At 47.4% G+C, this 26,566-nt stretch overlaps 1 protein-coding gene across 1 annotated transcript; it reads left to right on the forward strand.

Moving 5' to 3' along the window:
* Nucleotides 1–13,179: 13,179 nt before the first annotated feature.
* LOC125508174 (auxilin-related protein 1-like) lies at nucleotides 13,180–21,124 on the forward strand. Its single transcript, XM_048672781.1, has 8 exons — nucleotides 13,180–14,062; nucleotides 15,248–16,778; nucleotides 16,858–16,981; nucleotides 17,062–17,159; nucleotides 17,608–17,673; nucleotides 17,880–17,969; nucleotides 20,007–20,183; nucleotides 20,511–21,124. The coding sequence occupies exons 1-8, from the start codon at nucleotides 13,509–13,511 to the stop codon at nucleotides 20,547–20,549; spliced, it is 2,679 nt and encodes an 892-aa protein (XP_048528738.1). The 5' UTR covers nucleotides 13,180–13,508; the 3' UTR covers nucleotides 20,550–21,124.
* Nucleotides 21,125–26,566: the final 5,442 nt, after the last annotated feature.

The following is a 26,566-nucleotide window of genomic DNA, read 5'->3' on the forward strand; positions in this document are numbered from 1 at the left end:
GCGCACCCCCTCTCCCTATGGTCTGAATTGGACTAGGAGGGGGCGGCGCCCCCCTTTCCTTCCTCCCTCCCTCCCCCTTCCTTCTCTCCTAGTCCACTAGGGAAAGGGGGGAATCCTACTCCCGGTGGGAGTAGGACTCCTCCTGGCGCGCCCTGCTAGGGCCGGCTGGCCTCCCCCTTGCTCCTTTATATATGGGGGCAGGGGCACCCCATAGACACACAAGTTGATCAGTTGATCTTTTAGCCGTGTGCGGGGCCCCCTCCACCACAATCCACCTCGGTCATATCGTAGCGGTGCTTAGGCGAAGCCCTGCGTCGGTAGCATCATCATCACCGTCATCACGCCATCGTGCTGATGAAACTCTCCCTCGAAGCTCTGCTGGATCGGAGTTCGTGGGACGTCACCGAGCTGAACGTGTGCTGAACTCGGAGGTGCCGTACATTCGGTACTTGGATTGGTCGGATCGTGAAGACGTACGACTACATCAACCGCGTTCTCATAACGCTTCCGCTTACGATCTACGAGGGTACGCAGATGAAACTCTCCCCTCTCGTTGCTATGCATCACCATGATCTTGCATGTGCGTAGGAAATTTTTGAAATTACCGCGTTCCCCAACAGTTCTCACTGGAGGAGCGTACCGCCTGCGTGATGCATCAGACAGCCGCCTAGAACCAAACCCCTGGAATGCGGCCAGACTCCGAAGATTCTATGCCTAGTGCCGAACCCTTCGTTTGTTTCCTCCTCCCTATTGTTTACATTATTTTTTATCCTCTCTTTTCGCCCTCTTTTATAAGCCTTAAAATCATGCAGCTAAACCATACACCTATGACGTACACATTCTCAAATGTGTACGTCCATTATACCTGGGGGCTTCTTGCACAGAAGCTTATTATTGTTATTTTTCGAGAATCAAGCTCATCACATATGCGTTTTTTCCTCATATGTACCTTTTCTTCGCCATTATATGCATCGATATCACTTAAGTTTTGGCCAAGCTGGGTTGCCTGGCTCCTGTGCTTATGCCCTACGTTCCCGTTAGTTTGGCTAGGGCATAAAGGGAGCACCTCTGCGATTGTTACTGCCGGGTCATCTGGATGTGTACCTCAGACTGGGTGAAGCCGAAAGCTAGCGTTCCTAAGGAAATATTCGGTTGGTGGACTAAAGATGTTTTACATTTCTTCCACTATGAACCCCCATATGTTACCTATACTACGATGTTTTCAATCACGGTTTGGACATGCATATTAACGCATGCACACCCAGGGAAAGGAACCCTCAACGGAACTATTCTCTCTGGAAGATGTTTCTTACAATCACAATATAATATAACATAGCTAACCAGATACAACTTGTCTATTCAAGCAACTATGACCCCTACGCCTGGTTTCCACGCATACCCCGGTCTATTTTATCACTCGAGTATTCGGAAACACTCTGCACCTTCGGGTCCAGAAATCGAAGCGAAAAGGTCGGCCATGGCAATCATTTTACAATCCGGCTAGGAACAAATATATCAAGGAAAGTACATAGTCACTTTGACTCAAAAACTTCCTCCTCTATACCGTCCAACAGGTTGTCTAGCTTACAATCCTGTTGGGAATATTTGGCAGCTACTTCTACTTGGTCATATACCAAATTAATGAGAATTTATTTCCCATCTGACCCTAGCGGTCCGACCGGGCCATATGATTCGGATCAAGCTTGGTATACCGTGTTTTTACCATGGCCCAGGCCTCTCGCGCACCTTCCCGGCAGGCTAATATCTTCCATAATCGAATATGCTGTCGTGCCCCTTTGAACAGCTCCACAAGCTCCGCCATACCTCTTGGAGGAGAGGCGGATGGCCATAAAGCCTTGGCAACACTACGCATTGCCTGCCGAACTCGCTCGTGCATCTGGAATAGCTCTTGTAGCAGGTCGCCTTGAGATCCGAACATTTCTTCCTCGGGACGGCCAATCAGCATACCTGCAGACATAAATCTGTCAGTTCCGGCCCTTGCCGAATTATAGGGAGGCAAGTTTGAAAAGCATACTGAATATGCCGCCTTGTAGCCTCCTATTCTCCTTGACAGCGTCAGCTAGCTGGGCTCTAACATCTTTTAGTTCTTCGCCCAGTTGGGTATGGGAATCCTGCAGCTTGTTCTTTTCATCCCTGACCCGCGTCAGCACACGTTCGCCTGCCGCATGTTACCTTTTGGCCTCTTGTTCACCAGCCTGGGCGTCCTTCAGTTTCTCTCTCAGTTACTCTACTGATTCTGTCAGCAGAAACACAACAGTGTTAATATAACTGGTATATGATTATACTTCTTTCCACTGGGGAGAAACATTACCAGGTGGTGCGCCTCCTTGGATTTTTCCAATTTGGTGGAAGCCGCAGTTAGTTGAGTCTGACATTTTCCTAGCTCTTGAGACTGCAAGCTATTCTTCTCCATAAGTGCCTGATTATACAATGATCCTTAAATCAGTTGTATCACCCGCTTTAAGTCTCGGGGGCTACTGGTGTATGATTATTAAATCTACACTTACCCGCATATCTTTTAGATGCTGGTCCGTGGCTCTGGCAAGCCCATCCCGAGAAGCTCAGATGTACGCATCGACCGAGCTGAAGGCATCGAATGACTCCTTTGAAAAGCTGGGGTCACGGAGAGCGGCCCTCCGACGACGATGATTCATGGCGCTCTCCACTTCATAGTTCGTGACGGACATATTGTCTGAATCCTCTGCGGAAGGATAGTTCGGCGCCACTCCCATGTCAGCCCCCGTCCTTAGGGCAGGGTCTGGAACTTGACTAGTGGAGGCATGACCGGCAGGATCCCCGGACATAGTCTGCCGGACACTTTTCCTGATAAAATGCGGTGAATGGCATCACGATTTGATGTGGCGATCAGGAGATGTATTTTCAAAAATAAAGCCTTACCTCTTTGATGAAGGTTCTACCGTATTTTCGTTTCCCTTTCTCTTCGAAGACGTGCTCGGCGTGGGCTCTCCTCGGAGATGCTTATGGTGCACGTTGTGACGTCGAGCGCCTCCCCTTTGGAACACGAAATAGTGCGGTGGGTGAGGCATTGTAACGCCCTCGATGCGGCTATATCTCCCACGTGTCGAGGCACGACTTAGAGGCATAACCGCATTGAAAGCAATGTCGCAAGTCAGGAAATCATCACACATCCCATGTACATAAATAATATAAAGGGGAGGTACATAGTTGGCTTACACTCGCCACGTCACATCAAAGTACATAAATAACATCCATCATACAAATCACTCATGGCCCGACTATGGTGCCAAAATAGAAAAGACCCCCAACATGCGACAAGGCCCTGAATCGATAACCCCAACTAGGCACCACTACTGATCATCCGGAAAGGACACGTAGTATCGCTGAGATTCCTCGTCGAACTCCCACTTGAGCTCGTAATCGTCATCTGGAGCGGGAACACCTGGACCTGCATCTGGAGTTGTAGTATCTGTGAGCCACAGGGACTCAGCAATCTCACACCCACGTGATCAAGACTATTTAAGCTTATAGGAAGGTTAAGGCAAGTGTAGGTGGAGCTGCAGCAAGCGACTAGCATATATGGTGGCTAACTTATACGCAAAAGAGAGCGAGAAGAGAAAGCGAAGCACGAGCGAGAGTCTAGAAGAACAACCTGCTGCAAGCATTACTCCAACACCGTGTCCACTTCCCGAACTCCGCCGAGAAGGGGCCATCACGGTAACGCACACGGTTGATACATTTTAATTAATTAAGGTTCAAGTTATCTACAACCGGACATTAACAAATTCCCATCTGCCCATAACCGCGGGCACGGCTTTCGAAAGATCAATCCCTGCAGGGGGGTCCCAACTTAGCCCATGACAAGCTCTCACGGTCAACGGAGGAATAGACCTCCACCCAAGACACACCGATCAGACTCGGTATCCCGGTACAACAAGATGATTCGACAGGTTAAAACAAGTCCAGCAACACCGCCCGAATGTGCCGACAAATCCCGATAGGAGCTGCACATATCTCTTTCTCAGGGCACGCTCGGATAGGTCAAGCTACGAGTAAAACCAACCCTCGAGTTTCCCCGAGGTGGCCCCGCAGGCTGCCTGGTTCGGACCAACACTCAGAGGAGCACTGGCCCGGGGGGGGGGGGTTAAAATAAGATGACCCTCGGGCTCCGGAAACCCAGGGGAAAAGAGGCTAGGTGGCAAATGGTAAAACCAATGTTGGGCATTGCTGGAAAAGCTTTAATCAAGGCGAACTATCAAGGGGTTCCCATTATAGCCCAACCGCGTAAGGGACGCAACAATCTGGGAACATAACACCGATATGACGGAAACTAGGGCGGCAAGAGTGGAACAAAACACTAGGCGAGAGGCCGAGCCTTCCACCCTTTACCAAGTATATAGATGCATTAAGATAACATAGCAATATAATGATATCCCAACAAGTAAATAAATGTTCCAACAAGGAACGGCTCCAATCTTCACCTGCAACTAACAACGCTATAAGAAGGCCTGAGCAAAGCGGTAACATAGCCAATCAACGGTTTGCTAGGACAATGGTGGGTTAGAGGTTCAACATGGCAATTGGGAGGCTGACAAGCAAAAGGTAGGCATCGTAGCATTGGCATAGCAAGAGCGAGCAAACTAGCATAGCAAAGATAGTAGTGATTTCGAGGGTATGATCATCTTGCCTGCAAAGCTGTCAGAGTTGACTGGATCCTCAAAAACACACTCAACGGGCTCCTCGTTAGCGAACTCGTCTCCCGGCTCTACCCAACAACACAAACAAGCAACAAGGATACAATCAACCATGTGCAAGGGCAACAATAATATGCAAAGACGGTATGCTATGCGGGATGCGATGCGGGATGCAAAATGCAAGACGTGACAGAAAATGCATGAATCTGGCCTCAACTTGGAAAACCAAGTGTGCCACTGGATAGAGGGGAAGAAATCACCTGAAAACAATATAAAGATCATAGGAATCGGAGCTACGGTTTGGAAATGGCGAGCGTTTTACGAAACGAACCGATCTGCGATATACAGCAAGTAGGCTCCTAAATGCAATGAAATGAACATGCTACAGCCACCAAACATGAAAACAAAATACATGGCAGTGATGTACACAAGATGCTTAACAAAACACTAGCACTGAGACATAGGCAAATTCATCCATTAAGAGGTTCAAACAAGCATGGCAAAAACGCAAACGCAAAACAGATTCCAGACTTAGTGAAATTAACACTAGCCTGAAATTTCAGATCACGAAGCCCTCTTCGGAGCAGCAAAACAACATGATAGAAAACCTGAACATGACAAGTAAGAACATGGCATGGAGCTACTCAACAAGCTTAACAAAACACCCAAAGTGACCTGGGGCCAAAAGGGTTCACAAAATACTCTACCGAGCACACGAACATAGCTCGAACACAATCAGTTTTCAGACTTAGTGAAAACTGAGACATGCAGAAATTTAACTCGCGAAGGCATGTAAACGAGCTCGATGCACTCACTACGGTGCAAGTCATGGCAAGGCAAGCATATATCCAGCAATAAGGCACAATATGCTAGCTACACATGGCAAGAACAAAGGCATAGCATGCATGGATCACTAACAATAGCACCGGCAAAATCGCAAACGAGTTGACGATCTGCCCAGATTAACAACGAAGCAAAAGTTGAGCTCGATTGAGTCAACCTAGAGCACTCCATATATGCAAACAAAGACATGGATGGATAGAGCATAACAGAAATATCAAAACTCCCTTACTGATCATCCTCAAAAGAGGCACGGATCACTAGGAAACAAGCTGGACATATGGCATCATGAACTAAAATATCCCAGACAGTGAAAATCACTAAGTCCCTGAAATCAGCAATCTCAGGTACCTCTCTTCGCAAGCTTGCACAAGACAACACGCATATCCTAAAAATGCATGGGTGGCACCTCTGGAAAGAAGACAAAATGCTTAACAATACATCCCAAAGGGGCACAGGCATATCATGCACGGATTAAACATGGCAAAAAAGACAAAAGTGCATGATGAACTAACGGATCTGCAATTTAACTCACGAAGCCTCCTTCTAACAGCATTTTGGGCATCAAGATGAACTCAAATGCAAATGATGCAATGTAATGAAATGGTGTACATGTCGAGGCGAAGATTTTGATATATTATATGTCCAAAACGGAGCTACGGATGCGGAGATACGAGCAGTCAAACATAGCATAAAAATCTGGAGGGAGAGGGAAAAAGTCAACCCCCTAGGGTTTACTGTTCACGCACGGATCTGGATCTGGGCTCGCCGGGGCACGGACGCCGAGGATCACCGGAGAGGCGCGGGGCTCGCTGGGGAGAGGGGCCGCGGCCGGGGCTTCGGCCGGCGACGAGGGGGCGCGAGGAGGCGGCGAAGGCGGCGGTGGTCCGGGCGGCGAGGGACTCGGCGGCGGGGACGGCGAGCGCGGGGCGGCGGCCACCGGCCGGAGTCGGCGAGGAGCACGGTGGCCGGCCGGCTATGGCGCGCGGCGGCGGTGGCCGTCACTAGAGAAGAAGGCGGCGGGGAGGCGGCGAAGGCGCGGTGGCTAGATGGGCCGCGGGGGCCGGCGCTGGGCCTCGGGCCCGCGTCGGTGGCGGCGGCGATCTGGTCCCGCGGGGACACGTGGCGGCGGCGGATTCGTCCCGCGGAGCCGGGCGGACACGTCCGGCGCGCGATTTTTTGTCCGGCGGCGGCGGGAGGAGTTGGATCTAGGGTTAGGGGGGAGAAGAACCGTGGATTTCGGAGGGGGTGTATATATAGGCATAGAGGGAGCTAGGAGAGTCCAAATGAGGTGCGGTTTTCACCCACGCGATCGTGATCGAACGCTCTAGGACATGGAGCAGAGTTTGGTGGGTTTTGGGCCAAATTTGGGGGGTGTTGGGCTGCAACACACACGAGGCCTTTTCGGTCCCTCGGTTAACCGTAGGAGTATCAAACGAAGTCCAAATGACCCGAAACTTGACAGGCGGTCTACCGGTAGTAAACCAAGGCCGCATGGCAAGTCTCGGTCCAATCCGGAAATGTTTGAACCCCACACACGAAAGAAAGCTAGAAATGGCCACCGGAGGAGAACGAAGCGCCGGAATGCAAAACGGACAACGGGGAAAATGCTCGAATGCATGAGATGAACATGTATGCAAATGCAATGCACGAGATGACATGATAAGAGATGCACGAAAAAGAAAAACAACACACGGAGACAAAGACCCGAACCCGAGAAATAAATATAACTTAGCGCCGGAGACGGCAAGAGTTGGATACAAATATGGAAAGTATATCTGGGGCGTTACAGGCATAATAAGGAAACTCTTTCGAAGAAGGTGTCTCTTAAGTTACTTACATGCGAAGCAGGGAGGAGGCCGGGATAATCGGTGACGATGGGTACTTCCGTACCATTGTAGCTCGTCTGATAGAATACTCCATTCTCGAGCTCCACAAATATGTCTGGATCTTCTTCGAATCTGGGGTCAAGGTCCCGGGTGTGACCCTTCGGCTGGGGGCGGGGCTATGGATCCCCTCGGTAGCCTTCCGCCATTCCTGTTGCGAGTGGATAGGTTACTATCCATTAAAAATGATTCAGGGAGAGGAGTAAAATGATGGGATTGGAGCTCACCCAGCTAGGAGGATTATACATCGAAAATCCATCTCGACATTGGAGATGACTGAACTCCTCCTTCTCCCCTTTATACAGTTCGACCAATATTTTGGCCAAAGCAGCGGGGGTTTTCGGACCCTTCCGACTGTAGCATGAGGCGTCATCTTCCCCATAGTGCCACATGGGAAGCCCTTTGTATTGGAGTGGTTGGACCCCCCACACTATGGAGATCGCCATTACCTCGATTATTGATAATCCGGACTGGGCGAGCGTCTTAATCTTGCCCATCAACTGACTGACTTCCGCGCTATCCTCCTCCTCGAGGCTCCGAGGGCGCCAGCTGTGGCGTTTCTTCAATGGAGCACTTGAAAATTCAGGGAGACCCATTTGGACTAGGTCAGGAAGAGCGAGGTCGTCAATATAGAACCATTTGGAAGGCCACTCTTTGGAAGCCTTCTTCGGCATGCCGGACAAGTATCCGGTCCCGGCGATGCGCCATACCTCGGCTCCTCCCACTTTGAATATTGACCCCCTTGATTACGAGGGACGAGGCAGAATAGTTTTCTCCATAATTCAAAATGGGCCTCACAGCCCAGGAATAGCCCACATAGAGCAACGTAACCCGCGATGTGCAGGATGGAGGCGGGAGTGAAACTGTGCAGTTGGAGGCCATAATACTCCAGAAGTCCTCGGAGGAAGGGATGGATTGGAAATCCAACGCCTCTTAGCAAGAAGGGAACGAAGCATACTCGTTCCCCCTGGACGGATTGGGAAAATTCTCCAGCTAAACCCCGCCGTTGAAGGACGTCAATCCTGCTCGGATGAGGACTAGATCCGCGGGGGGAAGAAAGCCCTATTTTTGCAGCTTCGTCAGCTGACCGTGAGATACAGAACATCTCTCCCAATCACCTTTTTCGGAGCTGTGTGGATGAGAGGAAGAGCTGGGAGCGCTAGCCATGTTGGACTGGTTCCTCCTAGCGAGCTCTGAGGATTTTTTCGCAGGGTGTGGAATGGATCTGAGATCTATTCTCTTTAAATAGGCACCTCTCTTGTATGGTCAGGGTGGTGTGTGCAAAAATACCCCGACCTCTCGTATTCGCTCGCCACATGGAAGCTGAAGTCAGGAAGGCATGGAAGCCGATGGGCGCGACATTCAAGGGCTTTGAAGTAATTGGAGGGGGAACCCGCCTTGCAATGCCGAAGACAATCTGCACACCGGACACCTCGTCATTGAAGTCTGGTTCGGGGGCTATTGAGGGAGTCCTGGACTAAGGGGTCCTCGGGCGTCCGGCCTGTTGGACATGGGCCGGATTATTGGGCCATGAAGATACAAGGTAGAAGACTTTCTCCCGTGTCCGGATAGGACTCTCCTTTGCGTGGATGGCAAGCTAGGCGGCAGAATGTACTATTTCCTTTCTATGTAACCGACTTTGTACAACCCTAGTTCCCTCCTGTGTCTATATAAACCAGAGGGTTTAGTCTGTCGAGATAATCATAATCAGATAGGCTAGACTTCTAGGGTTTAGCCATTACGATCTCGTGGTAGATCAACTCTTGTAACCCCCATACTCATCAATATTAATCTAGCAGGACGTAGGGTTTTACCTCCATCGAGAGGGCCCGAACCTGGGTAAACATTGTGTTCCCTGTCTCCTGTTACCATCAACCTCAGACGCACAGTTTGGGGCCCCCTACCCGAGATCCGCAGGTTTTGACACCGACACGCCCCTTGTGGCTGGCCCTCCTCCTCCTCCCCTCTTTATATATGGGGGAGGGGGCACCCCATAGACACACAAGTTGATCTTTAGCCGTGTGCGGTGCCCCCTCCACATTTTTACACCTCGGTTATATTGTCATAGTGCTTAGGCGAAGCCCTGCGTCGGTAACTTCATCATCACCGTCGACACGCCGTCGTGCTAACGGAACTCACCCTCGGCCTTAGCTGGATCAAGAGTACGAGGGACGTCACCAAGCTGAACGTGTGCAGATCGCGGAGGTGCCGCGCGTTCGGTACTTGATCGGTTGGATCGCGAAGACGTTCGACTACATCAACCGCGTTACTAAACGCTTCCGCTTTTGGTCTATGAGGGTACGTAGACACACTCTCCCCTCTCGTTGCTATGCATCTCCTAGATAAATCTTGCGTGATCGTAGGATTTTTTTTTTGAAATACTGCGTTCCCCAACATAGACATGACCGAGACACATCCCGGTCAATAACCAATAGCGGAACCTGGATGCTCATATTGGCTCCTACATATTCTACGAAGATCTTTATCGGTCAAACCGCATAACAACATACGTTATTCTCTTTGTCATCGGTATGTTACTTACCCGAGATTCGATCGTCGGTATCATCATACCTAGTTCAATCTCGTTACTAGCAAGTCTCTTTACTCGTTCCGTAATGCATCATCCCGTAACTAACTCATTAGTCATATTGCTTGCAAGGCTTATAGTGATGTGCATTACCGAGAGGGCCCATAGATACTTCTCCGATACTTGGAGTGACAAATCCTAATCTTGATCTATGCCAACCCAACAAACACCTTCGGAGACACCTGTAGAACATCTTTATAATCACCCATTTATTTTGTGACATTTGATAGCACACAAGGTGTTCCTGCGGTATTCGGGAGTTGCATAATCTCATAGTCAGAGGAATATGTATAAGTCATAAAAAAAGCAATATCAATAAAACTTAACGATTATTATGCTAAGCTAACGGATGGGTCTTGTCCATCACATCATTCTCCTAATGATGTCATCCTGTTCATCAAACGATAACACATATTTATGGTTAGGAAACTTAACCATCTTTGATTAACAAGCTAGTCAAGTCGAGGCATACTAGGAACACTTTGTTTTGTCTATGTATTCACACATGTATCAAGTTTCCGGTTAATACAATTCTAGCATGAATAATAAATATTTATCATAATATAAGAAAATATAAATAACAACTTTATTATTGCCTCTGGGCATATTTCCTTCAAATATGTCCACTGATACAACACCTTTCACCGGGTCAGGAATCAATGTCTTCAACTCCTTCGCCGTCGCCTTCTTTACCACAACGTCTGCCTCCTTGTGCATGTCCTCGATGATGGTGAAGTTGGAGCACACATCCATGGCTTTTCTCGAACTTGGTGCGGTCACCGAGTGAGCAGCTGAGGCAGAAAGCCCTCCATTCAATACTCACAGGGGGGGTGGGGATGGGGTTCATGGCGATGAAAAGGTGGTGAAGTAGAGATGTGGATGTCGGCGTTCTGGGAACCGAGGTACCCAGACTTGCCTGCCCGCGGCCCACAACGTGCCTCGATCGGCGGCCTGGTACGACCCATCTCCAGCACCAACAACACAAGACCCTCGCAAGGCGGACGACGCTAAGACCTCCCGAAGGAGTGGCCTCTTTAGGCTGGCTCCTGAGGAGTGGAGATTTCCATGCGAGCCCTCACCCTGTGAGGTTCGGATGACGCAAGCCATGACGACCAAGGCCAGGCGGGCGCCAGCGGGCGCAGTACAACAGGTTTCCTCTTTGGTGCTAAAGAGGTAAGCGCAGGCGCGAAGTCCCGAGGAATCAGCCAAAGATTTCCATTTCCATGCAGCAAGACCAAGACCGCCAGGACGGCAGGACGGAGGTCGTCGCCGAGCCCACCACAGCGTCTCGGCCAGAAGCTTTGCAGGCACAGACCACCTTTCGTCAGGATAAGATGTACTTGTTGTCTCCCTTCGAATTTGACCGTTGTGGGATCTCTTCCCGCCTTTGTTTTGGGGGAAGAGGACCAAGGCCACTATAAGTATAGCCTAGCCACCACCATGGAGGGGGACGAATCATTCACACAATCCACACCCGCACCAGCTCACACAAACACAAGAACACACCTCCTGAGGTTGCTCTTCCGCTGTACTAGTTCGTCCTCAGCCCACCTCGAGGCTAATCCACCACAAAGCAGGAGTGGGGTATTACACCACAAGGTGGCCCGAACCTGGGTAAACTGCCTTGTCTCGTTCTTCTTTAGTTCATCGAGCTAGGCCGTGAGATCGATGAGTTGGCAGACTGGGGAGGTTGAGTTCCCCGCACGCACCCCAGAGTCGAATCTATCTAGGGTCTACGAAGACCTGAATCCGACAGTGGAAGAGGAGTAATAGTGAGAGACAAAAAGGGTTTGAGTGCGATGGTGGGTAAGTAGTCTCCATTTGGGTGGGCAAGGCATTTGGACGATAGGAATGAATTGCTGATCATCCTTTCAACTTCGTGTTGTTCATGCAGATCGACGCGGAGAGCACGAAAGACAAGAGAGGTGGTGGCAGCCGGAGAGAAGGGCATGGAGATTGTGCCGCCATTAAGAAGCGCAAGGAGGTGGTGATGCCCTTAGACGATGACATGGTGGCGGAGGAGGCCCCAGCGGTAAGCGGAGGAACTATGATTTTGCCACTACCATGAGAAGGCAGGGCTAACCCACCTTGCAAAGTAATCCTTGCCTCGAAGCTGGAGTGCCTGCTTATGCCTCTAGGCTTCACCAAGCACTCCCCCCGTCCTTCAGGAGTTCAAGCTGAAACTAACACCTGATGCGCATGAAGGGTCACGGTCGAGGTGATCAACGACATGGTCACCCTTAATCAGGGTTGGCCCCCTTTGCCGCCGTTCAACATATCAGGATCGGCTACATGGTCACCTTCAAGCTACTGACTCCTGACACCCTGAAGGTGATCGTCTTCAACAATGACGGCGTTGAGGTGGTCATCAAGTGCAAGAGCACGACGACGCCTTCATCGTGAACATCTAGAAAGCTCTCTGTTGTCTGATTACGAGCGTTGGTTTAGTTTTAAGACTATGTCGTGCTGGTTTGGTTTAGGATTGCTTGTTTAATAACTTTCATACCATGTTAAACTTATTCTTATGCTATCTATATGTCTCTGGTTTGTTTTGTCTATTCTAGTGTGCTGATAACCTCATCACTTCAATGAGAAGGTTATCAAAAAAGAAACCAAACAACCCGACTTTTGTTTACCCAAATCTGCAATCAAGTAGTGAGTCTTTTGTTTCGTCACATCTAGGCTAAAGTGTAGTAATTTTTATCTTGCATAAGCTCAACCAGGTCCAATAAAAAAAATATAAAAAAAGATGCAAGCAACCAAACGCGTTATTAATTCAGTCGAATGCGTATTTCGATTAGCAGTTCAAGTTGTGCGTGTGTGCATCCCGGCCAGGAAAAAAAAAGTTCAAGTTGTGCGTCTTTCGGTCGACTACACGCCGATCGGGCCCATTCACCGAATCCCGGCTTCCTTCCTTCCTCCGGCTCGCGCGCTCCGAGAATCCGACGACGAGACCACCGACGCGCTCGCGGTCTCGGCGTGACACCATCCACCTCGGCACACGTCACTGACATGTGGGACGAGAACGAAGCTCCGATCCACCTGTCAGTGCATCATCCTGACTCTACACCGTGTAATCCTAGCGTGCGCGTCGCCTTTTATCCCTGGCCCACATGGCGGTGGCCGCACGGCCCCCAATGATATACGCTCACGTAGCCCCGCTCCCTCCGGGCCCTCTCGCCAGACATCCCACCAAGACAGACGCGTGGGACAAGTCCTCCCCCCCCTCTCCCCCTCTCCTGTTCCCCTCTCCCGTCGCCGGCGACCTCGACGGCGGCGTCTCCGGCGACCCAGGCGCCGGCCACGCCTCCCCATTCATCCGATCGATAGATATCTCGGGCCTGGGACCTCTTATCCCCTCCCCAGAACCACCGCGCCTCTTCGCTCTGTTCACACCCTCGTCGTCTAGTGTTCCAAGGAGCCAATCCCCAGCGGGCACGAAGCGCCTGGGCCGGGTGCTCGCGCCCCAGATCCAGCGACCCTCCTGCCATCGCGGCCGCCATGGACGACTTCCAGGGCATCCTGGCCCGCGACTTCGGCCTCCGCCCTAAGGGGAAGGCTGCGCCCATGTCGGCCGCCCGCGCCGCGCCGTCCTCTGGATCCGGCTGGGACAGCACCAGATCCGCCGCCGCCGCCGTGCCATCCGCCCCCTCCTACGACGACCTCTTCGGGGCCCCGTCCTCCGCGCCGCCGCCCAAGCCCACGCAGCCGACCTCCATCGACTCCATCTTCGACTCCTTTGCGGAGCCCTCTGCCTCCGCCGCGCCGCCCAAGCCGAAGCACTCGTCCATGCCCGTGTTCGACAAGCCAGTCTACGATGACGATATCTTTGACGGGGTCCCTGGTGTGAAGAGCTCCTCGGTGCGCTACGACGACGTCTTTGCGGGCAACCATGTGCCGGCCCCTGCAGACGACGACCTGCTCGCTGGTTTCGGAACCAAGTCAGAGGCGAGGGAGGTGCCGGAAGATAAGTGGAAGCCCGGGCCAGCAGCCGCCTCAGCGGGGTTTGATGATTTGTTTGCGGGGATTGGCAGGAGCAGCCCGGTGAAGCAAAGGTATGGGCTTTTATCTGCAATTTCGATATAAAGGACGGCACATTATCTCTGTATGGAACATAGGAGTGTATCTTGTTATAGTAGTCTTGAGACAGATGAACCCAAAGCTTTTGTCGGTACTCGCCTAGTGGGAAACGGGAGGATCGTGTGTAAGTCATTGAGCTGGGCAAATTATGCAGTCATATGCGCATATCTACCGAATGTTGCGTTGAGTAGAATCTATAACTTGCCAATATGTAATAGGTTTACATTGGTATTACACAGGTTCAGTCAGGAATGCATTTATGATCTGTTTTAGTGCTCTGCTGCCCTGATTCACTTGGGCCTGTATCATCCCTACATGCATTATGTTAGGTTAGCTGTAGGTAATTTGGATAGATCTTAGACCAGTCTGTACATGTTCTAGCTGCATGTCTTAGGCGCCTATGCAACACAAGTTTGATCAAATTGAGATCATGTTTTGGTACATTGTATTTTTCGTGCTTTCTAATGCATGATAGTTTCTTTTTAATTTAGTAGAATCAGTTGACATTGATGACTTTAAATTCGTAAGGGGCAGATTATATTGGAAAATATTGGAGCACAGTGCAGCGGCTTATGATTTGAGGGGTGTGCCAACTTCGACTGGATTGAGCAAATTATAATAGAAGTTGGTAAAATTATATCATTTGGAGTTTGGTTTGCCTAATGAAACAGATTATTAGAAATAATCTGATGTATGTAAAGCTGAACGATTTAGTAATTTTTAATTATATTGCAAAGCTCCCTGATCAGTTTGCACTTTGCATCATGTTGTTCGTAACAGATGCAAGTTATCCACAAGTAGGCAAAACGCCAACCACTTTTTCCCCTCGTTTTGCCATTCAGATTAAATGCCAACTAATGTGAATTCTGATACATTGGTACATGAATTTGTGAGGCCTATCCGTACTTTGTGCGAGTTCACTTTGATTTTTGAGCTTTCAGAGAAAAAATAGGAAATTTGATTTGACTCAATTTATTAATGCAATTTCAAATGGGTTATGCAACAAAGTTGACGAGGTTATGAACTTGTTGCCTCTTGTGATTTAGGCAAAAACTACATTGATCAAAGATTTTCGTTGTTTTCACCTTTTTTACTTAGATAGATGTTTACTTCCTTACAAATGGGTCCAGTTTGTAACGTTCTCATTTTTATGATCTCAGGCAAACTGCTGGTGCTAAAGAAAAGAAGGTGCCTACATCTCAGCCAGCTAGCATGGCAAGCGACCCTTTTGTTTCTTTTGAAACAACTTCTACTTCAGCCCGTCAATCCTCTGGGATATTCTCGGATCCCTTGGATGAATTGGGTAGGCATTCAAAATCTCAAGTAAAAACTGCTGCTGACAGTGGTCTATTTGAGGATTCTAGCGCATTCAATCAGGTCCCAAAATCAGAACCTTTGTTTACCACAAATTTGAGTGATGACTCTAAAGGTAGCAATGGATCAACCAAGGCCCGAGACTCGAGCCCTGTGCAAAATTTTCCGAAAAGAAACTCAGCCCAACAACCTTCTGTGGAGGACTTCGAAAATATTTTTCCACAGTCACAATCTGCCCGATATTCTGATGTTCATGTTGATAGTGGTGCTCCAGGTTCCGAGAAATACAATGGGAATGGTATGGATGACCGGTCACCAAGATCAGATGAGTCTGAGGATGAGATATGGCTTACAGTTTCTGAGATTCCCCTCTTCACACAGCCAACGAGTGCCCCACCACCTTCAAGACCACCACCATCTCTTGCAATTAAGCAAAAACCGCATGGATCAAGAGCAAAACGAAGGGATGATGATTATCTGCGGCACTCCACCCAAAACTACAACCATAACAAAAGTTCTTCGATGGATGAATTAGAAGAATTTGCCATGGGCAAACCTCAGAAATCAGCTTATGACAGTGCAAATCCTTTTTATGAGGATGAATCTGAGCGGAATTCATCGGCGGCAGCATCTGCAGCTGCTATGAAGGAAGCCATGGACAAAGCTGAGGCTAAGTTCAAGCATGCTAAGGAAGTACGAGAGAGAGAACGTGATGCAAAGCTTAGAAATAGGGAACAGCAGGAACAGGATGATGAAGCAAGGTCGTATGCACAGGATCAGGAAGAGAGAGAGAGGCAGGAGAAACTAGACAGGGAGAAAGAGATGAGGCAAAGGGAGGAAAAGGAGAGAGAACAAAGAAGACTTGAAGAAGCGAGGGAGCTTGAGCAACAGAGAGAAAGAGGGAGGGGTAGGCAAGCTGTGGAGAGGGCGACGAAGGAGGCACGGGAAAGAGCAGCTATCGAAGCACGTGCAAAAGCAGAGAGGGAAGCACGCCTACGTAATGAGAGGGCTGCTGTGCAAAGAGCTCAGCAGGAAGCTCGTGAGAGAGCTGCAGTGGATGCTAGAGACCGAGCTGATAGGGCTGCTGCTGAAGCTAAGGAGAAGGCTGCTGCTCAAACCAGGGAGAGGGCTACAGCAGAAAGAGCTGCTGTTGAGAGAGTTCAACAAGATGCAAAGAGAAGAGCTGACCGAGCAGCAGTGGAAAAGGCCGCAGCTGAGGTTCGGGAAAGGCAAGCTGCTGAGGCTCGAGAGAGGCACGCTGCTTCTGCAGCGGCAGCAGCGGCAAGAGAAAAACAGAGTAAACCAGATGACCTTGAGTCCTTTTTTGGTATGGGTGCCCGAGCAAACAGTGCACCTAAGCAAAGGGCTCCAACAGTGGTGATTACAACAATCTTTGTGCAATAGTTGTTTTTATGGTAATATTTTGCTAGTGTTTTTCTAATTGTGGAAATTTCAGGATCCTACGTTTAATGCTCAAAGTCAAAGTAGAGCGGCAGCCACCTCTGCTTCAGCATCATCTATGCGGAAGGCATCATCTACAACAAATTTTACGGATGACCTATCCGCGATATTTGGAGGAGGTACTAATTATCCGTAACAGGAGTACTATTTTGAGTTTGCCAGTTATAAATCTTCATTTGATTGGTTTATGTTCTTTTAGCTCCCACGCCATCTGATGAGTTTCAAGCGGTTGAAGGAGAGAGTGAAGAGAGAAGACGTGCTAGGTTGGAGCGGCATCAACGGACCCGTGAACGAGCGGTATGTTGATATAACTAGATGATGCCCCGCACGTTGTTGCGGGAATATTTTGCAATATTTCAATGAGGTTTTTGGTTACACGAAACATCAATATTTGAAATAATAGTTTTTGAAAGTATATAAGAATTTGATGTAAATAGCATAATAGAATGGAATTTTACATGCACGCATGGGTGCATGGTGAAGTGGATTTTTAATATGCATAGTTGCATGTTGAGGTGGGCCTTTTTTATGCATGTTGAATGATGAGGTGTCATGCTTGCATGTTGAGAGAAATATGTTAGTGGGGGCTAGCTATTTAGATATAGAAGATTCCGATAAGGATTGTTCTCTGCTAAAAATTGTTGCTGTTAATAGTTGATTGTACATTTTCTGTATGATAGTGGAATTGTGATGCATGCCTAAATGTTTGAATCGTAGCTGATTTTTAACTTTACTACGTATGCAGGCAAAAGCCCTGGCTGAGAAGAATGAACGGGACATGAATGTTCAAAGAGAGCAGGCAGAAAGAGATGTAAGTACTCTTTCATGATACATGAGCTGATTTTTCTTCTTTTGGCCTCTAGTAAACATCACGTAATACAGTCTCCATATATTTTTATACACTATGCAGTTCCCTGGTTGCCTGTCAGTGAAGTGTGTTATTGTCCCATTAGATGCTTGTTGTTGGCTGCTAATGGCTAGTTCCTTACTTCTAATTGTGATGTCTGTTAATTCCAGAGAATTTCGGAAAGTCTAGACTTCGAGATTAAGCGATGGGCTGCTGGAAAAGAAGGCAATTTGCGGGCACTGCTATCAACTATGCAATATGTGAGTCCTTGGAACTGCTAAAATTTGAGGCAATTCTTAGTTATTTCTGTCAACTCTCTGTGCATTCTCTTTGTTCTATCCTTCTTTTAAACAGAAGCTACATGCGTGTTTTTAGTCTACTCGAATATATTATTTTGTCGTTCAATTTCGTAATGTGGTTATTTATCCTGTAATTTTGTAATACGTTATGGTCAACAGATAGTTTCTCTTGTCTAAATTTTGTTCCTCGGGTATTTGTTTGAGCATTCAGATTCCTGCAATCCAAAGTCTTAACTGCATGTTTCACTAAACTATTTTTTCGCTGAATTGACCAAGTGATGACCAGTCATGGCATTGTATAGTTTTGATTATTTGCTGATGCTTAAATGTACTATATTCCCAACTCCACTCATCCCATCATTTGGCCACCAATGGTATCCGCCACAAACCATTGCTTGGTTGGTTCTTCTTTCCTCATTCTGTAAAAAACTCAGACAAGCCTAGTTGACTATTTTTCCTCCATTAATAATTTTCATGCCAATCTTGTTCCACTTTCCAACACCTTGGTGCACAAGTTTTCTCCCTTCTGGATTCATATCCCATCATGGGCGGAGGCTGCATATGGGCTGGAACAGAGAGTAGTGCACTGCTGACCCTGATTCCAAACTCCTGAGCAAACCTATCCTCTGCATACTTGTTGCTGGGAACCATCTCATATTAGGGACTTCTCTGCTGCGGACATCAATAGTGCTCTAGGTATATCGGCCACTTCTTTATCATTAAGCTTCTTAGAGTATATTCCCATGACAATCTTGCACGCTTCCACAGGCAAATATGCATACTGAGAAATAGCATGGAAGATTGTACAAGGGCAAAGGTATTCTAAGAAGCTTAATGATAAACATGTGATAAACATACAAAGAGCAAACTTGTCATTGTCCCCTGTTAGGAGCATAGCATCTGTGAGATGGTTTTCCAATAAGCAGAGCATAGATTTGTTCAGTAGTTTGGAATCAGAATCACCAGTGAACGAGTCTCTGTTCCACTTTCCATCTCCTGTGCAGCCAACACTCGTGGTGAGATATCATCATGAATCTGAAAGGGATAAAACTTGTGTGCCAAAAGCTGGACAAAGGAGCATGATTAATAGAGGAACTGTGGTCGACTGGGCTTATTTCACGAATGCGTCTAAGATGACCAGTGAGGCGGTGGCCTGAGATGGGATGGCAGAGGTCAGAGCCCAGAGGTGTGCAGATGAGGGCATGACCGTGCCCCCATCTTGGGGGCTAGAATAGTTGGGTCATTGTGTGCCGGTACATGGGCGGAGAGGATGTACACTGAGGAAGACACAAGCGCCCAATGATGCAGAGGCATCGGTTCAAGTCACTGACTGGCGCCAGTGTTTGATATGGCAGAAGCATTCTGCACCTAGATATTGACAGAGGGAAGCAGTGGAGGCACATATCTGGTAGCCAAGAAGAGGGTGGTCCACGGGAAGGAGTGGGTAAGGAGGGGTGGAATATAAGAGTGTTTAGATCACTACTTTAGTGATCTAAACGCTCTTATATTTCTTTACGGAGGGAGTCTATAATAGGCAGCTGGGGTTCTGGTGGGTGGGAAGAGAACAAAGAAAACGTAGGCTCTGATACCGTTGAGTTGCATGCACCAATCAGTTAGCCGGAAAGCCTAATACCAATTGCAGTACATATCTTATAATCATTTTGGTAATGTGCTGCAATACCATCTTTGTAGCAACAATGTGATCTGCATTTCATATTCGCTGGTTAAACTATATTTTTTCCCAATAATATGTGTTAAAACAGCAACAAAGTATAATATCTTTCAGGCCACATATAAAACATTTAAAATCCTTTGCTGTGAGCTGTAGTTGAAATACAGCCATATAGATGATCTCTTCCACCAGAAACATGTTTGTGGTTATGTTCTCTCCTGTTGTTATAGCTGTGTTCGAGCTTCTTTCAAACAATAACTCTTTAGGATAAGCCAGAAAAGTTCTGTGTTTTCCCTGGTGGTAATCCATGTATTATTTCTAAACAGGTACTTTGGCCAGAATGTGGATGGCAGCCTGTATCCCTAACAGATCTGATCACTGCTGCTGCGGTTAAAAAGGTGTACAGAAAGGCAACTTTGTGCATCCATCCTGATAAGGTGCAACAAAAGGGTGCAAATCTACAGCAGAAATATATCGCCGAGAAGGTTTTTGATCTTCTTAAGGTGTGTTAACTTGTCTGTTTCACACCAGTATATGATGCTTTCTTTAGCTCAGGATGTGTACATTAAAGCTGCATATACTAGACGATACCCTGCACGTTGCTGAATCCTATATATAGTTTCTAAATATTGTGTAGAATACTTATTCAATCATTGTGATTTTTACTATGAGAAATTTCTATTAACCCTCCTCTCTACATTCCAAGATTGAATAAATCATAAAGATTGAATAAGTATAATTTTTATTATTCTTTGCGATACACCAGAGCAGAAATAACCTGTCGTCCCCCAACATTTTTATTAACCCTCCTCTATACATGCATTAAACAGGAGGCCTGGAACAAATTTAACTCTGAAGAGCTCTTCTAAACATTACTATGAGGACCATCTTCGCCCGTGTAAGGTACTCGAGAAGTCCGCCCACCGTGCATCATCACCTCCTTTGACTGCTTGAGGTGCTCAAGGAGGAACGTCCAAGCTGGAGCGGCCGGTCATGCCGTCAGGGGAAACAATGAAGTGATCAAGTGAAAGCCCCACCCGCCATTATTTGTTATTGTATTGCTGTTTGCTTACTGCATCCATCTTCCTTCCACCTTGTGCATGTGTTGATTCGACGACTATTCGCAGCTGCTACATGCCAGCGGACCTTCAACCAGTAGGTGTATATTAGCGTCCTTTTTGCTCGGTTGATGGTGGGTTGTGTGTAGCAGCGGAGCGGGTTCGGTGTTGTGATTTTTGGGGTCCAATGTGCTTCATTTTACTTCGGGAAGGCCAACGTTACATGGATTCATGGCTTGTCACCTGTTTGATGCCATGGCCACTGTCATACGTTATGTTGTGTTTGTTTATTGGGAACTGCTGGTGCAACCATGGGAGTTGGAGCCGTGCCTAGTGATTTTTTTCCTGTATGATTTCGTTATAAAGTTGATCTGGAATTTTGGGTAGCTGGTTTGCCCTTTTTACCGAGCAGGCGTTTGGTTTCCTTGTTCCTCGGAATTGGTTCAAATTGCCCTGTACGTGGCTGAATTATTATGCAAGATACATATACACACTTAAATGTCGGCACGCTATGATAACAGAGTAGTAGTACTTGTTTATCAGTCAGAAATTGTTCCCACACTTAAATATGTCGGCACGGTGTGATTTCAGTAGAATTAACCCGAGTCTTTCAATTTTATCTCACATTAAGGGTCAATTCTTTGTTGCCTTTTGAAATAAGCTCCCCCTTATCCAACATATTCTAAAAGCCGAACCAATTTTCTTTTTAAAAGCCTAGTTACTAGAATAAGCTGGGTACTGACTACTTTTTTATCAGTAAAAAATTGTCGTATACGTCTGTCATGTGCTTGGTTCAGTGATTCCACAAAACATAATTATCGATATCATTCCATCTGCTGTGCTTGACCACTTTGCTATGTCATATGCTTGGTTCAGTGATTCCACAAAACATAATTATCGATATCATTCCATCTGCTGTGCTTGACCACTTTGTTAGGAATCAACTGACTGATTTCGTGGAGAAATCAATTGGGTCTTGAGCCGCTAGATTTGTCCCTCGCAAACTGATGGATCGGTCAATGCAACAAGTAGCCGCATGGGCGTGTTGCACTGCAGGTTCGCCGTCCGGCACGCTGCACCATGCCCTTCGCATTGCAAATTTCCACCGCCGACGAGATCTATGGGTCACAACACCATGTGTTGCAATGCAACTCCGCCACCAACTGAGATCTGCGAGGACGTGGCACCACGTGCGTTGCGTGGAAGCATCCCCTGCCGACTATGAGATCCACTAGTTGCACCTCTCTTGCTCCGTAGCACTTGTGGCACTGCACCGACGTGTTCGGCAACACCAACCGCAACAACGGCTGGCGATGCTCGGCAACACGGACCGCAACAACGGTCGACGGTGTCGATGATGTTGGGCAACACTGACCATGATGGAGCATCGGTGCTGGGCAACAGAGCTCGCAACATCGGCGGTGGAGCGGGAAGGGAGGAAGGGGAGGAGTAGGGGAAAGAGGGTGCATGAGAAAAGGAGAAAATGAGAGCGCGCGCCGACGAGATTCTATCAGTGCAGAAAAAAAGAAGTGCATTGGCCGCTCAGGGAAGGGGATAAGGAGGAAGGAGAAAGAGGTGTGTGGGCCCTATGGGGGCACGTGACACCTGTCGGAAGTGGCTTACGAGAGAGAGAAACCATCTGATTAAAAAAAGTGTTTTCCTTTCTCCTTACGTTATAGTAGTGTCTCCGGCTTTGGTGTATGCTAGTTATATGCATGGCCAACCATAATTGCCCTTTTAACTTCTGAACGTTAAAAATGCAGTTTGGAGCTCGGTTATAGAAATCTCTCGTATGACGTGTTTGGTTACCCACACTGTTTTTTTTGCCTCTGCATTTGTGTCACAGATGGGCCCGACTGGGGTAAAACAAGCCAAAACCCATCATTTGCACATAGTTTGGTTTCGTGCATTTAGGCTAGCTACATGAGGGATGCAATACTGACCCGCCGTCTGGTTGCCTGCGTTGCACTAGACGCACAAATTACACGTTGTTTGGTTGCAAATGGCATAAGGTGCTATCACCACTTATCACTAGTGGTGACCTTACCACACACGACTTGAACATAGTTTCTTTCCTTGCTAGGAAACAAATCACAGATAATCCTAGCTACTAGCAAATATTAGTACAAATATAGCAGTCAAATGGTTCAATAGGGGAAAGTTCGTCGATGTCGAACTAGTTGGAAGTCCATCCTCATCCTCTTGTTCTGATGTTGTTGTTGTTTCTTCTTCTACTTCTGCTGCTGCCGACTCTTCTACCGTTGTTGCTCTTCTTCTTCTTCTTCTTCAGATCCTTGTCTGACCTATGTAATCCCACATTTCCCGAGCCTACCCCATCCTTTTGTTCTTCCAGGCTTCATTGTCAAATGCCTCCACACCATGCCCGACACTACTACAGGATGCTGCTAACGCGACACTACGATCAGAGACCCTTTGACGAAACTGTGTGCGATGCAATAATCCCAAACGGTGGTGTAAAACCCCGTCAAAAAGGTGCAAAACATTTGTGATGGAGGATGCATCAAACACGGTTTAGATTTTAGTTGCGTGTGCGATGAAGGGCACACGGTTAACCCATTCGAACTGTTTGCGATGAGGCAGAACAACAGAAACAGGCAGCCATATCAATGTGTGTGCGATATACGGCATACAGTTCGCTCTGATGAACCGTTTGTTATTAGGGAGTGCAACATAAACGGTTAGCCATGAAGGAAATATGCCCTAGAGGCAATAATAAAGTTATTATTTTATATTTCCTTATATCATGATAAATGTTTATCATTCATGCTAGAATTATATTAACCGGAAACTTGATACATGTGTGGGTACATAGACAAAACATCGTGTCCCTAGTAAGCCTCTACTAAGACTAGCTCGTTAATCAAAGATGGTTAAGTTTCCTAACCATAGATATGTGTTGCCATTTGATGAACGGGATCACATCATTAGGAGAATGATGTGATGGACAAGACCCATCCGTTAGCTTAGCATGTTGATCATTCAGTTTTATTACTATTGCTTTCTTCATGTCAAATACATATTCCTCCGACTATGAGATTATGCAACTCCCGGATACCGGAGGAATGCCTTGTGTGCTATAAAATGTCACAACGTAACTGGGTGATTATAAAGATGCTCTATAGGTATCTCCGAAGGTGTTTGTTGGGTTGGCATAGATCGAGATTATGACTTTTCACTCCGAGTATCAGAGAGGTATCTCTGGGCCCTCTCGGTAATACACATCATAAGAAGCCTTGCAAGCAATGTAACTAATGAGTTAGTTGCGGGATGATGTATTACAGAACGAGTAAAGAGACTTGCCGGTAACGAGATTGAACTAGGTATGAAGATACCGACGATCGAATCTCGGGCAAGTAACATACCGATGACAAAGGGAATAACGTATGTTGTCATAAGGTTCGACCGATAAATATCTTCGTAGAATATGTAGGAGCCAATATGGGCATCCAGGTTCCGCTATTGGTTATTGACCAGAGAGGTGTCTCGGTCATGTATACATAGTTCTCGAATCCGTAGGGTCCGCACGCTTAACGTTCGTTGACGATATAGTACTGTATGAGTTATGTATGCTGGTGACCGAATGTTGTTTGGAGTCCCGGATGAGATCACGGACACGACGAGGAGCTCCGGACCATATTGATATATAGGATGATATGGTTCGACCAAGGGGTGAAGCCCACGAGGCCTTAGGTCGGTGCAAAAGGAGTTTTGCGGAGGCCAGGGGGCCAAACGCCGGAGACCCTGGCGTCTGGCCCTGGGCCAGACGCCGAGGCCCATGGCGTCTGGGCCAGACGCCGAGGCCCATGGCGTCTGGGCCAGACGCCAAGGACTGTGGCGTCTGGTCCTGGAAGTCCGAGAAGGACTCTTCCTTGCGGGCAAAACCGACTTTGAGAAGGCTTTTACTCCAAGTTTCGACCCCAGGGCTCAACATATAAATAGAGGGGCAGGGCTAGCACCTGGAACACATCAAGAAACACCAAGCCGTGTGCCGGCAACCCCGTCCCTCTAGTTTATCCTCCGTCATAGTTTTCATTGTGCTTAGCGAAGCCCTGCGGAGATTATTCTTCACCAACACCGTCACCACACTGTCGTGCTGTTGGAACTCATCTACTACTTCGCACCTCTTGCTGGATCAAGAAGGCAAGGACGTCATTGAGCTGAACGTGTGCTGAACGCGGAGGTGCCGTACGTTCGGTACTTGATCGGGACGGATCGTGAAGGTGTACGACTACATCAACCACGTTGATAAACGCTTCCACTTTGCGATCTTCAAGGGTATGAAAATGCTCTCCCCCTCTCGTTGCTATGCATCTCCTAGATAGATCTTGCGTGATCATATGATTTTTTTGAATTACTACGTTCCCTAATAGTGGCATCCGAGCCAGGTCTATGCGTAGATGTTATATGCACGAGTAGAACACAAAGAGTTGTGGGCGATAATAGTCATACTACTTACCACCAACGTCTTACTTTGATTCGGCGGTATTGTTGGGTGAAGCGGCCCGGACCGATATTACATGACCGCCTTGATGAGACTAGTTCTACTGATGTGCTTCGCACACAGGTGGCTGGCTGGTGTCTGTTTCTCCAACTTTAGTTGAATCGAGTTTGACTACGGCCGGTCCTTATTGAAGGTTAAAACAACACACTTGACGAAAAATCATTGTGGTTTTTATGCGTACGTAGTTACGGTTCTTGCTAGAAGCCCGTAGCAGCCATGTAAAACTTGCAACAATAAAGTAGAGGACGTCTAACTTGTTTTTGCAGGGCATGTTGTGATGTGATATGGTCAAGACGTGATGAGATATAAATTGTTGTATGAGATGATCATGTTTTGTTAAAGTTATCGACAACTGGTAGGAGCCTTATGGTTGTCTCTTTATTGCATAAGATGCAAGCGCCATATAATTGCTTTACTTTATCACTATGCAATAGCAATAGTTGCAAAAGCAATAGTTAGCGAGACGACCATGCGACGACAAAATGATAGTGATCAAGATGATGGAGATCATGGTGTCATGCCGGTGATGATGGAGATCATGACGGTACTTTGGAGATGGAGATCAAAGGCACAAGATGATGAAGGCCATATCATGTCACATATTTTGATTGCATGTGATGTTTATCTTTTATACATCTTATTTTGCTTAGTATGACGGTAGCATTATGAGATGACCCCTTACTAAAATTTCAAGGTATAAGTGTTCTCCCTGAGTATGCACCGTTGCGACAGTTCTTCGTGCCGAGACACCACGTGATGATCGGGTGTGATAAGCTCTACGTTCACATACAACGGGTGCAAGCCAGTTTTTGCACACGCGGAATACTCGGGTTAAACTTGACGAGCCTAGCATATGCATATATGGCCTCGGAACACCGAGACCGAAAGGTCGAATGTGAATCATATAGTAGATATGATCAATATAGAGATGTTCACCATTGAAAACTACTCCATCTCACGTGATGATCGGACATGGTTTAGTTGATATGGATCACGTGATCATTTAGATGACTAGAGGGATGTCTATCTAAGTGGGAGTTCTTAAGTAATATGATTAATTAAACTTTAATTTTCATGAACTTCGTCCTGATAGTATTTGCATATCTATGTTGTAGATCAATAGCTCGCGTTGTAGCTCCCCTATGTTTTTGATATGTTCCTAGAGAAAACTAAGTTGAAAGATGATAGTAGCAATGATGCGGACTGGGTCCGTGATCTGAGGATTATCCTCGTTGCTGCACAGAAGAATTATGTCCTTGATGCACCGCTAGGTGACAGACCTGTTGTAGGAGCAGATGCAGACATT

This window comes from Triticum urartu, chromosome 5 (genome assembly GCF_003073215.2).
Source record: "Triticum urartu cultivar G1812 chromosome 5, Tu2.1, whole genome shotgun sequence".
Classification (NCBI taxonomy): domain Eukaryota; kingdom Viridiplantae; phylum Streptophyta; class Magnoliopsida; order Poales; family Poaceae; genus Triticum; species Triticum urartu.

Coding starts and splice junctions, on each gene's coding strand:
- LOC125508174 (XM_048672781.1), top strand. CDS start 13,509: ATGGACGACTTCCAGGGCATCCTGGCCCGCGACTTCGGCCTCCGCCCT. Junction 16,779..16,857: donor AGCAAAGGGCTCCAACAGTG/GTGATTACAACA, acceptor TGGAAATTTCAG/GATCCTACGTTTAATGCTCA. Junction 20,184..20,510: donor AGGTTTTTGATCTTCTTAAG/GTGTGTTAACTT, acceptor TGCATTAAACAG/GAGGCCTGGAACAAATTTAA.